At 43.5% G+C, this 17,501-nt stretch overlaps 1 protein-coding gene across 3 annotated transcripts; it reads right to left on the reverse strand.

Moving 5' to 3' along the window:
- Positions 1 to 386: 386 nt before the first annotated feature.
- DYRK2 (dual specificity tyrosine phosphorylation regulated kinase 2) lies at positions 387 to 16,373 on the reverse strand. Of its 3 annotated transcripts, none has more exons than XM_056341220.1 (4): positions 16,261 to 16,373; positions 15,774 to 15,833; positions 14,848 to 14,984; positions 387 to 6,063 (listed from the first exon to the last, which is right to left on the reverse strand). In XM_056341220.1, exons 2-4 carry the CDS (start codon positions 15,826 to 15,828, stop codon positions 4,462 to 4,464), a joined length of 1,794 nt encoding a protein of 597 aa, XP_056197195.1. In that variant the 5' UTR covers positions 15,829 to 15,833; positions 16,261 to 16,373; the 3' UTR covers positions 387 to 4,461. The 3 variants fall into 3 exon arrangements, with proteins under 3 accessions (XP_056197195.1, XP_056197194.1, XP_056197196.1); XM_056341219.1 differs by lacking the exon at positions 16,261 to 16,373 and adding an exon at positions 16,110 to 16,181; XM_056341221.1 differs by lacking the exons at positions 14,848 to 14,984; positions 16,261 to 16,373 and having other exon boundaries at positions 15,774 to 16,072.
- Between the last annotated feature and the right edge of the window lie 1,128 nt (positions 16,374 to 17,501).

The following is a 17,501-nucleotide window of genomic DNA, read 5'->3' on the forward strand; positions in this document are numbered from 1 at the left end:
TAATATAAAATAAATAAAATAATAATATCATAATAGCAGCAAAAAAAAATTAGAACGTACATGCAGGCAAAATTCCTGCTGAAGATGTTTTCTCTCAAGTATGGGGCAAATAAAAATGCAAAGTATATTGCTTTCTAAGTCCTAAGAAGAACTTTAGAAACCTCAGGGCAAAAGCAGTCTTTGGGCAATATTCAAGGCTGTCAAGACACATGAAACAGCAGCAAAGTCATCCTCCAGCAAGGGGTAATTACTACACAGATACCAGTAAGCATGCTGAAGGAACTGCTGGCACCAACTTCTGCAGGCCCTTCCACGTTTAAGAAATGCCAGCACTCCAAGGGCTCTCTTTACAACCCGCAAAAAACCCAAACTACAGTGGAGAGAAGTAAAGTAGGACATAAAATTTTATTCTGAAATGATCTCTGGCCACAACAATAAAATGTAACAAATATTCACTAGAACAGTCTTAACTCCTGTCATCAGCTGTACAATACATACAGTATCATAAAACTGGCCACTAGGATTAAAACCCACTACAACATCTTTAATGTTAAGTGGCAACAGCAGCATCTCACAGAAAATTATACATAAATATATACACAGTCCACATTCAATCGTTTTTCACGTTTTCAGTACACACAGTTGCAGCATATTACAGTCACGTGTCTAAGTCGTTGCCCAATAAAAACCCAAGCTACTGCTTAGATGTAATTGTAGCAGTCAAACTGAGTAATTACAATTTGTAGCAGAGATGTACAAGCCCCTAGAAACAATAATTCACAAATGTTATTCTATTCAAATGCTACCATAGCATTAAACTGGGCAATATTCTAATCTTTGCTGACTGGAAAAAAGTTCTTTTTGCACTTATCATCACTTATTGATGGGAAAAAAAAATACTAAAAAATGGAGGGAGAGCATTAAATAATGCACACCCTTTCCTAAAGATTCTAATATTGCCCGATGCTACTTATGTTTAAAGTGTTTTCAACATTTCCATGAAGTCATTTGTAACTTCAAACCACCCACCAAGTTAAAAGTGGCTTAAGTGCCTTGCACCCAAATTGTAAAAATCCCTGGCCGCCTTTATAAGAGCCAGGCACATATAAAAGGAATGCACTTTGGTTCATACCAAATGCCCTGGGATTAAATCACACTATAAAACTAAAGAGTTTGAGGTAAATTTTTACAAATAGTTGATTTCTGTCTAGTGTCACCATTAACAAAAATTTATTTAAAAAAAAATCAATTTGATGTTAAAAGTACAACCAATGAAGGGCCATCTTTAACCCCTTAATGAGACGTACGACAAGAACAGAGCGTCCTCTCTACCCCAGCAGTGTGATTGCCTTATTGTTTCTATTAAGGCCTCGATCATCTACAGGATATTTTAAGACAGGTATAGCATTTAAAAATAGATTTCATTCCTACTATCCAGTATTCCAAGGGTTAAAGAGGCCAAGATGCATGCCCTACAACACGCATTTGTAACAAAAGGCACATTGTTAACACCAAGGGCACAATCCATCCTCTATTGTTAATCTACACATCTTGCATCACTCTGTTGTTCCAATACACTTAATCGGTAATGAACACTCCAGCGGTGCAAGAAACTGAGCCAAGTGAGACTGCAACCAAAGACAACACTGTGCTATTACTAAATCTGAAAATAGCTCAGACATCCCCAGACAATGGTAACATGTGAGACTAAGCACTGTTTCCAAGCCAATTTCTATCAGCCTAATTATCAGAGCCCTTAGAATAAAATCACATCAAAGCAAGAGGCAACGTCCTTTCCCCCCCTCCCTCCTTTTATACAGGTATAAATAAGCTACAATAAAAAGCAGCTACATCACTTCAAAACCTTGATGCGGCTGCTCCTTTAGTATAGAGGAAGTTCCACTGTATCTGGGTTAAAAAAATAGCTCTGCACACAATATTTTGGCCTCGAAGTTTCCGGTAGCATTTACGAAGATGGATCGTAAATGCATTATTGGCATTAAGAACTGGTTACATGAAAAAGAAAATTTAGTGGTTTTAGCCCATTAATGACCCATGAACATTATGAATGTTTTCACCTTAAACTGCCACAAAAGGCAGGAATACGTATCAATGTCCCCTTTAAAATAAATTAAGGGACGTGATTCTTCTTCCGCCCCTAACATAAGCATCTTATTTCTTAACTTTTGGAGGAAGAGTTAAGGTAGAAAGGAGTGGTAAAGCCAAGTAGGTGGTGGAGGAAGCAAAGATTCTCAGTTACTGTAGAAAAATACACATTATTGTATTCCCACAGTCAGGAGAGTCAGTTAAAATTAATACATCTATTTTCCAGACTTAGAATTTACTGACCACAACGTACTGGATATTCATATTCCAAAAGCCACTTTTCTTAGTTGTATTATTCATTTTTAACATGATTTCATACATGTTTACATATTGCACTTACACATACTGTATAAAGTTGTGAACATTTAACACTAAATAATTTAATTTGACTAGAGGCAGGAAATTAACTTTTTTTTAAAAAAAAGAAAACTGGTTGATTGATGCTCTAATTTTTACAGTTATCAATCAACAAATACCATCCTCTACTCAGAAATTATTTTTGGAGCTTCTTTAGGTGTTGACTTTTTGGCAAGAAGTTAAGTGATATGTTTCCTGAGAATTCTATTGTTTTGTATTTATTTATATCCCTCCCCCAGTCTTACATTAAATTAAAGGTAAACAAGCCAACCAACCAACCAAATTAAGCTGTAAGTGGTAAATTAATGAATATGAAGGAGAACTTAACCGGAAACTTTCTTGGCCTCTTAGGGGACCATGCTTTAAGTATTTTTTATAATTTGTACAAGTAACTCAGCAAAATCTGTGCATATAAATGTTGCTTAAAGTCATTGAGGTTTAATGCTATCTGTTCGAGTATGTCTTGTTTGAACATCCACAAACTCTTCTAGATTATGTTCTACTTCATTTAAAATTCCCTTTTCATGTTTTATACATCCAATCTAGACCACAGCCATTGTACGTGATGAAATACTGATCTTAGATCTCAAACTGTTCCTGTTGAAAACATGCTACAACGTGAATATTATTCCTCAGTAAAGCCCATCTTTCTTCCACGAATGCATTTAAAAAAGGAAAACACATTAGCACACACATGTGAACAAACCTGCACATCTCTAATTGTTCCTTCAAAGTTAATTTTCAGCTACAAATGCCAAAGATTAAATCAAATTCCAACCATTTACCTTCCCATTCATAATTCTCCCTTATTAGAAAGTATCTAGGATGCTGTCTGCCAACTGAAAAGCTTTCCATTGAAGATCTTTCCATCCATTATGCTGTCTAAGGTGAAGTACATTTCTACAGAAAGCAATGCAGTAATATAGTGTTTGCCCCTGCACGCAAATTTGATCTGAATTGTATATGTACCAGAGAGGTCACAGTTGCTCAGACAAACATCGCCAGAAAAAATAAAAGCAATCTGTGAAATCCATGTAGCACAACAGTCTGGAAGTTACAGTATAAAACAGAGAATGAGCACTTCTGCCTATGTGATTTAGGGAGACAAAGCTGCACATTGGGAGAGAAAACAGGAGAGGGGAGGGGGAAAAAAGAAGCCCAGTGTGAATGCTCAGTGTTATATACCTGAAACGAAGTTCAGATCATCACTCACTTTCAGATTCAGAGGAACAAACATAGTTCTGTATTCACTCCTCCTGAGACTGTCCATTCCTCTCACTCTACTACACAGCACGCAAGGTTAAGAGAGTCATTTTAGTACTGTAAGTTCCTATTTTTTGCATTATGCTTAAATGTCCATTTTAATCACAACCCATTACTTTTGAATACAGAAAGCATTCCATAGGAGGTGGTTGTATTGTTAGTAATACCACTACCTTCTCTGGGCTACCATACAGAAAATGACACTAACATGCTATGGCTCCACTTCAAATTACAAGTTTACAGGTGCTGAACTGTATTTCTTTTGAGTATTCTCCCTGGAATCCAGTCAGGCATAGGTGTGAGTGTTCACAGAATCAAGACCCATACCCACAAAATCCAAAAGGCAGAGTCTTACAAGTTTACCCCAGGTGAAACCTAATATGAACCTTGGAAGAGAAAGGTCAATACCTTTGACACCACGCTGCAATGCATGACAGTCATGTTGTAACCAGTGGCCTGCCACTGATGTTTATTACTGTGTCACACTAGTTACAGTAAGGCTAATTGTACTGTAGAAGACAAACATTTTAAAAAATAAGTATAAAAACTTAAAGCATTGTCCCCGTGTTTTTATAAAAACAAAATCAACATTTCTTACATTTAAAATGAGTGCTAAAAGATAAAAATGAATAAAGTTATTGAGCAAATAAAAATGTATATCTGAGCTACTTTTTCATACAAATAAGGCTCAGCCACATTGTATCTCTTTTATTAACAGCATTGGGTTATTCAAACTCAGCTAACGAGTTTTGGCAACACTGTCCTTTGCTGAATATTTCCATTGGCATCTGTCATCTGCGCCAAATTAGTCCTCAGTTTTGAAGCTGAGCTTGAAGTTGGAGGTAACTTGGAAATCGACGTTATAGCACCAGTGCTCTCTGTAATTCTCTTTGCCGAGGCCTTTTCCCCAGTCGGAGGCTTTGGTAACCGTCTCCTTAGCCAGGGATGCCGCAAAGCCTGGCTGGGTGTCATACGGATAGCAGGATCCCATTCTAAACACTGTTTTAAGAAGTCAAGGAACAGGGGATCATCACATCCCTTTAATGCATTACCCCATTCTCTGCTCTCTGGAGGGCCACGTAGCTTTCCCCTCCGAGAGCGTCCACCATTAAGTATAACAGAGCCATCAGACAAGGTTGTGATGCTGCAGTAGCGGGGATAACCCTTAGAGCTCACGAAGTTTTTGGCTCGCTTGGATGAATCTAAGAGTTTTGGAGAAGGCATGCCCAATAGCTCAATCATACAAGCCAGCTGGTCTCCTTCATCTTCTCCAGGTAGAAGTGGATAACCGGTGAGGAGCTCTGCTAGAATACAGCCCAAGCTCCACATATCTATGGGCATCCCATAACGAGCACCGAGGATGACTTCAGGTGCACGGTAAAAACGCGACTGAATGTAGGTGTAGACACGCTGATGCTCATAACAACTGGAGCCAAAATCAATCACTTTAATACCACTTCTACCCTGTTGCTTCAACAGAATGTTCTCAGGTTTAAGGTCACAGTGAATGATTCTGTTTTTGTGCAAAGCATCCAAGCACTGTAAAATTGAGTGAGCAAACTTGCGGACCAAAGGCAGGCTAAAGCCCTGAAACTTGTTTTTCTTAATTAATTCATACAGGTTCATGCTCAGCAATTCAAATGTCATGCAGATATGGCTGCGGAATGTGAAGTTTTCCAACATGTGAATAACATTCATGTTGTTATCCTTATCTTGTTTCCGGAGGTGCTCCAGGATCTTAATTTCTTCCGCAGCTTGGCGGTGGAAACGTTTTTCGTTTCTCACCATTTTTAGGGCCACATGTTGATGCATCTTGTGATCGTAGGCCTTCACCACCTGCCCAAAGCTTCCTTTTCCTATAACTTTCAGGACTTCATACCTGTATGCAATATGATCATGGGGTACTTGTATGTAAGACCCTTGGTCATCGTCATACCCACAGTTGTTTGAACCACCAATCACACCTTGCCGCTTCTTTGCATTTGGACCCAAAAAGTATATTTCAGGGTAGCTAAAAATCTCATGATGCTCAAAAGCTGTTAATTTTTGCATGTATTGCTTCATTGCCTGCTCTGGTGTCATAACAGAGGCTTTCACCTTCCCTGTTCCATCTGTAGATTTTAAAGAGCTGGTGCTCCCTTGTCGTCTGTGAGCACTCTCTGACTGTCTGTCTTGAACCACTGGCAATCCAGATTTGCCTAGCGTTGTAAGTCCATTTGGCTGTGTTGTCAGAACCGTCCTCTTGTTACTATTATCTTCAAACAGCTGCTGAACCTGGATTTGTCCATGGCTACCAACATGGAGGTGCTCATTCATTGTGTGCTTACTGCCTCCAACCTAAAATCGAAAATAAATACATACCCAGTTAACAAGAAAGGCATGAACTCTGTGCTCCACCATTCATTCTGCAATCCGCCATCCTGCCTAAATCACCTCAAGACTAAGTATTTTCTTAGAAGCCAGTTGTCTACAGATAATCCAAAAAATACAGCACATATACTGTGATACTGCTGGATGCTATTACATCTTCCAGATCCTTGTTTCTCAAACACCACTTCCATGACTCTCTAAAATGTTTGCAACAAGACAATCACAGACATGCTACCATGACAAGCTAACAACTCCTCCAAGGAATCTTCAAGGCAGCAGTCCTGCTACATAGTAATCATAGAATCATAGAATCATAGAATCTCATAGAACGGTTTGGGTTGGAAAGGACCTTAAAGATCACCTAGTTCCAATCCCCTGCCACAGGCAGGGACACCTTCCACTAGACCAGCTGCTCAAAGCCCCATCCAGCCTGGCCTTGAACACTTCCAGGGATGGGGCATCCACAGCTCCTCTGGGCAACCTGTTCCAGTGTCTCACCACCCTCACAGTACAGAATTTCTTCCTGATATCTGATCTAAATCTACTCTCTTTCAGTTTAAAGCCATTATCCCTTGTCCTATCGCTACAGGCCCTACTAAAAGCATGCTTGAGGAACATTAGACTTTACAGAACATAGTGGAAGTTTTATTGATGTTAGACATCAATATATAATGCCTGCTAGAGCTAAGGCTCTCCTAGTTACCTGAAATCAAGATTTTTAACTTGTTCCTAAATTTGCTGTACAACAAAACCTCCAGATACAATCTTAGGCAATAAGGAATGTACTGTGGCATGCACAAAGAGGAGAAGAACCTGCATATTTCTGAAGTCCAGGAGATGCCATTTACTGCTTGCAATTGAGTCACTATTCAGATCAATGAAGCACAATCATATCCTTTAGCACTTTCCCAAACCAGTCTTCTACTAACTTTTAACCAAGATGAGATTTAGGGCCTGATGCAGACTTGAGTGAGAAGAATATCTTTGCCTTGAAGAACATGCAAGTAACTTTATTTTAAAGGAATGCAAAAAAAGATTAGTTGATTCTAGAAATTACATTTGTGCTTGACAGTTTTCACAAGGGAATAAACAGCAGCATTCAGCATTTTCAAGTAAAGAAACACTGGAACTACTGGGATGTGAAAACAACTGTTGCTCAAAACCTGGGATTTTTAAGGAGAAACAAGAAATTTACAAGCATAAACTTGCCACTAAAATAGCTGTCCTTAGAATTCCTCATTTGCTCTAAAGTAAAGGATAATTAGTTTGTCTTCTGCCTGGTCTTATGCAAGCATGGGAAGAACTCCCATGCTGTCTCTCCAGCTGATTCACCAGTTTTAATATTTATGCCAAATTACTAACCAAAAGTTCACTGATACTGTCAGACAGATGATCAAGCCAGAGTTGACAGCACTTCTAATCTGAACCTTATTTTTTCTAGGCAGCTAAGGATAACACATTCCCTGTTCACTTAAGGTTGTTGAAATGAAATCAGAAAATGACAGTTGTGTGCCATGATATAAGGCAATGAAATCTGTGCTGCAGCCGCAGAAGTGCTTCCTAATGAGAAAACCAGGACATGCAACGCAGACTGTAGCATACTTTATGCTTCTTTTAAGGTATCAGTATGATACGGCAGTAGCATGTTCTTGTAAATTCAGTAACTTGTTCCCAAGGAGTAGACATCTGGACACCAGCTTCACCTTTGGATAATATTTTGAAATTTGCAGCTCTGAAACTCACACAACTCAAGAACAAGAGCTCTCAGAGATTGCTTTTGCTGAGTGCACTGCTTTTGCTGAGTTCACTGCTTTTGCTGAGTTCACTGCTCTTCTGATTCCATTTTGACTCATGATGAATAATTGGTTCATTTTATTTTGCCATTGCAGTGTACTGTGTATGTTTATTTGCAGAGCAATTTAGACTCACACTATCAAATTTAATCGATCTCATAGAAAGCATTACCACACAATAGCAATTCAGGACAGACATTTGTAACATTTAAGCACAGTGAAGGTATACCGGATATCAACATTAATTCCCTTCCTAGTTTGATGGCTAAAAAGCACCAGGAATTATATCATCAGGGAACTTAATGAGCCTATCATGCCTACATGCAATTCCTTCAGGTCAATTCTGAAGCTCACTGCAGTAGCAGTTTCCTGAAGGCTGCCCTGATCCCCTATATAAACAACAGTTACTGGGGAAAAAAATTTGGCCCCAAGAGCTGCTACATGATGCAACTCAGAAGAATTGGATCTAGTTAGTAAGATGTGTCAGAGGTTCAGCCCATGCAATACTGCCAAAGTGTGCAAATAAGAAATGCACAATGAAGCAGCAGAGTAACTGTACAGATTAAAAGCACTCAACCTAGGGAATTCCAGGCAGAAACATTTCTTCTGCAGCACTAGTTCTACAATAAAGCAGAACATATCTGGACAAACTGGGAGTAGACAATACCAATGTACAGACAATAAGGAAGAAAAAGAATAGCAGAGAAAACCATCTTGAAGAATCCCTTAACCCAAGTACTCATTGCCACAGTCCACATCTTGAATATTTTTTTTTTTTGAGTCACCTGTTTTCAGAGTTAACTATCTTCTGTCCTTCCTAAGCACTGCTTGTTTCAACAGATGCACTGGGGAATTCTTCAGACTTCAGTTATTTGCTTTTTATCAGGGCTTGGAAAGAACCCAAACATTTATCCACTCTCAACAGACTAAAGAGTTCTTTTTCCTAAAAGCATGTTTGCAAACACATTTTGAAGTGTAAACCATGTAGCTCTGCTTCCTGCACCTTCAAGCAGCCTCATGGTTTCTCCTGCTGCTAACAAGTTGGCGCTTTTTTTCCAAGCAGCAGAATGAAATCACCAGCATTATCCCAGCTTCACCCCAAATCCAAAGTGACCGGTTTTGCCAGTTTGTCAGCTGCTGCTGGGGAATGCAAATGCAGATGCAGACAGTAGCACTGTTTTAGCTTTTTTTGTGGAAGACACCAAATTAGCACAGGCTGTATTCCAAAAGCTGTGGGGGAGAAGAGAGCTCACTTTCAGGAGTTTCAGAGCTATCAGACACATCACAACCACAAAGTCAACATGAAAAATGGACTTTTCCCATCTCAGGGTACTGCCTGCATAAGAATCACCACTTCTTCTATTTCCAACCTGGATGAGGGCTGGATTCGCACCAGCATTTTGCTATGCCTATCTACTTGTGGCTACCGGTGTCTGAGATTGCTGTCAAGTTCAGGCTTGCACTGCTTACAAGCTCCACAGGCTTCACCAGTGACGTTCTAAGTTTCCTGAACCACAACTAATGGGCTTGGGAAGCTACAAAGGACTACCGCCTTCTTAGTCCAGTACCAAACTGTTGACAGTACATGGAAACTCCACCAGCCTTTCATCCAAAACCATAACCCTGAGAGGTTTATAACATACTCCCTTTTGCTTCTGCAGATGAGCCTGTAAATTCCAGAACCAACAGCCCACACAGCTGACAACCTGCATGCACTCATGCAGATCACTTATTATATGTTTTATTGCCTGTGTTGAGACACATCTACACCTTCTAAGATTTACGTATTTTTATAGCATACATCTTCAAAAACTTACTGATGTACACACTTCTCCATGAAACATACTGAAATAACAGGTAAGCTTAAACTGAAAGAACTAACCTTCCTGAGTCTTCTGGCAACCCCAATGACCTAACAGTAAATGTTACCATTTTGTTTTTCCCCACAGTAGTTTTTTCAAACTTCAAAACCACCACTACGATTTTGCTTTAACTTTGGTTTGCTCGGTTTATGGAAGTCAATGGCAATGCTGAAAACTTTCACCTAACCTGTGAAATAAAGACAGTACACAAAACAAAACCACCAGAACACACACACACACTTTTTTTTTTTTTCCTGGGGTTGGGGGAGTGTTTGGGGCTTGTTTTTTTGTTTTGTTTTCAAAAATGGGCCTAAGGACAGCAGTAGAACAGTAACCTACTATACTTAGATTACAGACCTGTAACAACATCAAAGTAGCATAAACCTGAGCCACCCTGCTAACAAGAAGGCAAATCGACTGACAACTCATTTGCAGTAACACTCAGCCAATGCAATGATCTTTTCAAGACCTTCTAAAGACCATGACTACAAGGTTGAAGATCACAGGAGCATATAACTCTTCTCAAAGGCTTCAAGACATTATGTAGTTGTATCATATTCCATCTTTGTAGAATTCACTTGGTGTGATATTAGCACCCTATAAAACTATCCAAGACAGACACATGCTTCAGCTACATACTATCATTTTATTTTGAGCAAAACTGCAGAAAAGAAGATTTTGCTGTCAATCAGAATCACAAAAGGTTTACAAAATGAATCTTAATAATAAAGCTATTACAACAGCCTGCTGCAATACTGCACAGGAATAAGATGTCTTTATCTCCTATTACTTTGCATAGATGAGAACAAGGGAGAAATAGTGTTCCAAATTGAAGAATAAATGTTACACTACATACTCCTTCCTTCACAGCATTTCTGGGCATGCCAGTTTCAGTGCTGCTGTGTCTAACACGCTAGAGGCACATGGTATCAGGTGTAGCACGCTTCGCTGCCTATTTTGTTGACTATAGCCTGAGCAAATGTACAAAAGGCTTTTTTTTCCTTGATAAAGGAATTTAGCAGCATTCCTCTGTTCAAAACTAAAACCAGTTGCTAATTAGTACGGTAACAATAATGCTGGATTATCATAATGGTTTTATTATGAGTATGCGTTTTATACACCAAAAAAGACTAAGTCTTTGTCCTAAACAGCTTGTGGCTCAACAAGAGCTGTAGAAAAAACACACCATTTGGATATTTTGTTGATGTTGTATCTGGTCCATATAAGCTTATTTTTTTAAAGTTGACTCTGACCTTATATAGCAAATATTTTCATAGATACAATAATGCCTCAAGAGTGAAACCAATTCATAAATTTTTCTTCTCCTGTCAGGACTACACAAGTGCAGTGAGTCTGGATACTTCTGGGATACCGTGCATGCGTTACATATGTTGAAACCAAAAAGGACAGTTAATGCACACTAAATTGAACCCTTCAGGTAAGCTGAAGTGTGTTCATACAAGAGATGTGCCCAGATGTACTGCAGTCCCCACAGCATAGTCACCACCTGTTGGGAGCCCAAATTTCAGAGCCTCCGCCCCCCATTAGAAGTCAAGATAGCGTCACATTCCCCCCAAACACAAGTTTTATGAGCAAAAAACATCCAAAGAAATCTAGATATAGGGAAGTCCATGACTGTATAGTTACTTCTACTCAGATGTGACAGCATTTCTGTGGCAATTTGTTACATGAAAACACCACAGTAGGAAGATATTTTCTTTGGGCTTACATGCTTTAAAGCAGCTGCCCGTAATAAAAATTTTCAGCATGTGACCCACCAGATCTTCATGTCAGCAGAGTCCAGGAATCTATGACCCATTACAATGTAAATTAGGTTTTTTTAAAAAAAAATAATTTCAAATTTTTAAGATTAAGACTGAATGACTGATGCAAAAGTATATGGATAGACATTCATCCCTGGTGGCAAAAGAAAACAGGCTTGCTGTAGGGAAATCTTCAAAAGGGCTTGAAGAGGGAGGGCACTGAATCATGTACTGTAAATGGGTGGTTGTTACAGTATTAGACAGGAGAAAAAGATTAAAACTGCTTTACTGCAAGAGAAACAGGAAGACTACAGAATGCACAGATACATGCCAAACAAGACAGAACAGAGATGGAGGTAGGCAGAAGACAGACAAGAGTCTGGGAGTGGGACTCACAGACCCGTGAGGATTTACATGAGCACAGCAGTAGGCAAGCAAGATAATCTCTACCGCAGCATGTCAAGTGGATGTAAGAACACCGCAATGAAACAGGAGAGAATGAATGGAAAAAGGTTCTAATCATCAAGGCAAGAACTTAAGGCTTCAAAAGAAAAATCAATGACTTTGGAGAGGAAAATGAAGAGGACAAGGGGTTGGAAATGAGTTCACATTTTCCATCATGAGCCAAAAAGATAGTCAGGGATGGAAGCTGACAGGAGTAAGCCTAGGATGAAGCCACAATTATTTTTTTTTTTAAATAAACCAAACCTTTCCCTGGTACAATACACAACAGCCTGCTTATCAACAAAGGTTGCTGTGATTGCAGAGACCGCAGCCAAAACCTCTGCCCTGTTACACCAAGCCTGTATAAAACAGCATCTTCCCCTCTTCTACCCATGCTACTGTATTCTACCAAACAATGCAACTTCACTTCAAAGTATTAAACCACAGTTTCACTGGAGGCTAGATCACACAAGTCACTACTGCAAGTATGGCAGGTAGTATGCTGCTTTTCTGTCTGAATTAAAAGCTTTTTAGCTTAAACAAAAGCCTATCTTCAATCTCAATCTCTCCTCACAGCCTGTGTGTATACAATGCACATGCTTACACCCAGCCACCAGAAAGTTCAACCACTTAGGCAAACTGTACCTTCTGAAAGCTAGAAACACAAAGAAAAACACTCTCAATTTTTAGCTATTACAGAAGTCACATAGATACAACAGGGATGAAAACAGAATAAGCAAATGAACACAAAGAAGGAAAATGGTTTAAGAGAACTGAAATATTCCACTTTTAAATAGGTCTGACTGGAAGAAGTAGTGGGATGTAAAACCAATGGTTTCAATCACTCAGTGTCAGCTGAGGTCAGCAGGCCTGAAGTTTATAGAAAGATCATATAAAAAGATACCTCCCCCCCTTTTTTTTTTTAATGTTAAAATCCACCATTCTGATGTCACATCTGATCCTTACCACAAAAAGTTATGTTAGCCAAACCACAAAATAACCACCTACAAAATTCAGAAAGGCAGTCTGAGGTATTTCTGTAATAGTACCCAAGGCTAAATAAATACTGTAGAGTAGGCTCTGTATCACAAAGGAAAGGCAGAGTTTGCAACAGTCAAAATCTAGAGGGACATGAAACACAGCAATATAATGCTTGATCATCCTGTGAGCTTCCGTAAGTATTTTACCTCTATGTGTATAATATACACATATGCTAAATAAAAACATATGTATACATACATATCAATATGTGTATAAAAAGTTGGAACAGAAATGTAACTTTAACATCTCTTGCATGCTTTCATAAAGACTTCATCTTTTTATATGTATGTATATATGCCCAGACACTATATATAATACACACACACCCCTATAAATCTGTGTATAAAAATAGCAACATTCTGTTCTTCCAAAATTAGTAAGCAGTCCCAGATATATAGCTGGACCACCACGCTTTCACAAATCCTAAATTAAGTCTGAGATCTTTTACATGTGGGCCCCTGTTATTTGTGGGCCCATCTGTATGTGCAGTTTCATGATCAGTATCCAGGCTGTTTGTACTACGTTCCTTCTCTTCTGTTTTTATAAAAAAATTAAGCTTCTGCCACAACCCTAAAATCAACCAGCACTGAACCGGTCGGTATATGAATGTGAAAAAATTGCCCTTCGCTGCTCAGGAACAATTCAGATATGTACCCTAGCTACATAAATATACAATGATGTTGATCTCAAGTATGCAGCTCCACCTTGAATTTGCAGAATATTCATCACTCCTTTTGACACTATGCTACATATACATATATTTTTTTTTATTTAAGCCAATTCTTGCTATAAATGGATTTGAATAAGAAGCTTTTAACCCTGAAGCAACATAGAAAGTCACTGAAACACTAATATCTAAATGCATAGTTTCACCTTCCACTAGTCCATAATCACATTACCATTTAAAGCTCTGCCATATGTTTACAAAGACAGTATGTGAGCATCCATTAAGAACTCATTAATTCTAAGAAAAATATGCCATCAATGCTTTTCAGGATCAGTATGAAATCTTTCATAATTTAAAAGGAAATGTATGCAATAAAAATTTCAGATATTTAGTGTTAACATGACAGCATATAGACCCTTCTCTCTACTCTGTCATGCCTTCAGGACAGAGATACCCTCTCTCATCCATATATAGCGGCATACTTGCAAAGTTTCATTCCTAGTAGATTAACTAGGAGTGGGAGATAATGTGAGATATCACAGAACCGGAAAATAACATCCTTTTCATACCATCAGTGCTTATTTCTTTAGGTAAACTACTGCAGCGGTAAAGTCAGATCCATCCAATCACTGTCCCTGCGTACGATAGCTATTTCTAGGGAAGACAGCTATCGGCCTGAGCTGATCAGACATAAAACGAGGCAGCAGCCTTCATTTTCACCACAGTTCATGCGACCCTTTAATCACAGCGACTAACCTCATTGCCAAAATAATGTCACCTCAAAAAATGCATTTACCAGAACAGCTCCTCTGTGTGAGTGTGGAAGATCGAATTTGTCGCTTAAAAGTAGACACAAAACCAGAGTGAAGGGGGGCTGGGGAGGGAGAAAGCTGCTTCTCAGTGCAGTCACTGGGTCTCTGCCTCACAAAAACCAGGCACGTTTAATCAGAGTCCGCTGGAATGAACCGCACTTCGCTTAAGCACCCAGCGCCTCGCCAGGCGGGACGGGGCGCCGGCGCAGCCCCTGCCCTCTCCCGCCCCGGGGTGCCCGTGAGGTCGCGGTCCCGCCGCGGGGGACACCCAGCGCAAGGGAATCGGCGGCGCGGCAAGCCCCCGGGCTCGGTCGCCCCTGCCCGCTCCCCCCCGCCCCGCCCCGGCCCCCGCCCCGTGCCCGGGCTCACCGTGTGGGAGGCGTTGCTGGCCCTGAGCGGAGGCAATGCGAGGGGCGACGGCGGGCCGGTCCCAGCTCCTGCCCGGGAGACCCCGGCTCCGGTGCCCGGGGAAGACTGCAGCGGGCGGCCGCTGTCCCCTGCCCTGCCTGCGGAGAGCAGAGGGGTGAGCGCGGAGGGCAGCGGCGGCGGCGGCCCCTCAGGCGGCGCGGCCGTCGGGGCGGCGGCGGCCCCGGCGCTTCGCAGGCACCGCCGCCCGGCTTGCTTCAGGCAGAAGCCATTAAAAGCTAATCGCCGCCGCGGCGCACTCACGCACCGATCCGGCTAATAGCGCGGGCGGGCCGCGCTCGCCAGGCTAAACCCTTCATCCGAGATTAACCCGCCACCGGCAGGCGCCTAACCGGGAGAACGAGCTGGCTCTGCCCCGCACACGCCTCGGGTCTGGACAGCCGCCCGCCCCCCCCCCCCCCCCCCCCGAGCCGTCTGGCCCGGCGAAATCCCGGCGCCGCCGGGGACTCGCCAGGAGTTCCCAAGTCTGCAGCGGGAAGAGGAGACGAGCACCGCTGCCCCCTGTCAAACGCGGCCGCTCCGGCAAACGCAGCGATTCCCAATTTTCCCTGGGTCTTTTTTCTAAGTGATGTCTCTTACCTCCCCCCTGCTTCCCCAGCCCCTTCTCCAAGGCGAACTCGCCACCCCGCACAGCAGCAGCACGCCGGAGCCGCACACGCAGCCCCCCGCCGGCCCCCCGGGCTCGGTTGCCAGGGGGAGGGTGGATCATTGTTCCCACACACACGGCCCCGCTGCAGCGGCAGATGCGGGGGCAGCAGTGGGGCGGCCGAGCCTTCCCCCCACCCCCCCCGGCCCGGCCCGGCGCGACAGTGGCGACGCGGGGAGCCCGCAGCCCGGCGCGGTGACGATCGCGGCGGCCCTCTCCTTACCGGGTGGGTAGGCAGCACCAGCGGCGGCGCTAGCTGAGGGCTTTCTGGTTAACATGGCCGCTGGAGAGGAGGGAGAGGAAAAGGCATGTCAGGGTGGCTCTCCTCCGCTGCTCCTCGGCCTCGCCGGTCGGCGCCTGCTTCTCTTCTCCGATCAGCTACACCCAGACCCAGACGCGTCCTCCGCTGCATCCCCCTGGCCCCGGGCCGGCCGGACAGACCCTCCAACGGGCCGCCGTCGTCTCCCGCCGCCGCAGCAGCAGCCGCGCCGCCGCCGCCGCCCCCGGCCCAAGCTCATCACCTCCCCCACCCCCGCCCCGGTCGCCCCGGTCCCCTCACACGGAGGAGGGGGCAGCAGCAGGCGGCCGGACAGGACCCTCCTCCTCCCGCGGCGGAACAGGGACAAACAGCGCACTGGCAGGGCAGTCCCCGCCCCATCGGCCGCCTCCCCTCCCTACGTCCCTCCCTGCCGCCCCCTCCCCTCCGCTACCTCTCCGCTGCGCTCCGCTCCGCGGCGGCGGCCGGGCCCGCCGCTCCCGCCGAGCGCCCGCCGTTCCCTGGGCGCGGGGTGGGGAGCGCGGCCCCGCGCCCAACGGCCGCCGTGCGCCGGGCCCCGGGCGTGGGGGGGGAGCGGGGGCGCGCGTGCCCGCCCAGCCGTTGGTCACCCCCGGGGTCACAGCCATCTTGGCCGGCGGCGGGCAGCCTGCACCTTGCCCCGTCGCCCCCCGCCCTGTGGGGCTGGGACCCCCGGGGGCAGCAGCCCGGCCGGCCCCCCGCCCCGACAGTGCCGGTGTGTGCGGCGGGGAGGGGGGCGATGGCGGCGGGGACGTCGGCTGGGCGGGAGTCGGGGGGAGGGGGGGGAGAGAAGCTGGGGGTTCACCAGTTCCTCAGGCAGCAGGGATCACTTCTGTCACAGTGGAAGGACAAAGGTGACAGCGTAGGGGGAAGGATCAATAACTCGAAACGTGGAATGCAGTGAAAACTTGAAAAATGGCTTTGAAGGGAAAGAGCTTTTGGGGTTGCCCTGGAGTCACAACCGAGAATGAGGGAGGTGAGAGTGCGGGGGGTGTTACTGGCCTTGTTTTCCAAAAGGTACAACGTGCTTTGTGGAATACAATGCTTTGAATTCCTGGTTTGTCAGTTAGAACGTCATTAGAGCCAAAAATAGACATCTAAACATTTGCTCAGCTTGGGACAGCGCTGAAATGAACTCTCCTACCTACGCTCAACCCTTTTTGAAGTCTGTGCAGACACACATATTTGACTTTCTGAAACAGCTGGTAGATAATGTAGGCAGACCTCCCTCCATCCCTTTCCACAGGAAAAGACAGAAAAATAAATCTCCCCTTCCCCTGTGCTTAAGACAAAAAACGAAACATAAAAAAAATCCATCACTTTGCCTCTTCCACTGCCACAGATACATGCATAAACAAAGACATTTCCTGTACTGGTACAAAGAAACAAATAATTTCCCTAAACCCTCCTGTCCCACAGAGAAAACAAACCTTTTGCTGCCCACACCCATCTAAACTTTTCCCTTCGCTGTAGCAGAAAGCAAGCTTTGTCTTCCTCAGTATCTCCCCAGATGTCCACAGGCACTCCCAATGCTCCTTGTGCCAGGTGTATAAATGCTGTTTTCTGATTACTCTCAGTATTTTCCCATAATTTTCACAAATAGCACGTGCACATCAGAAGTATCTGAATATCACACGCTATGATAATATTATTGTT

This window comes from Falco biarmicus, chromosome 5 (genome assembly GCF_023638135.1).
Source record: "Falco biarmicus isolate bFalBia1 chromosome 5, bFalBia1.pri, whole genome shotgun sequence".
NCBI classification, from domain to species: Eukaryota; Metazoa; Chordata; class Aves; order Falconiformes; family Falconidae; genus Falco; species Falco biarmicus.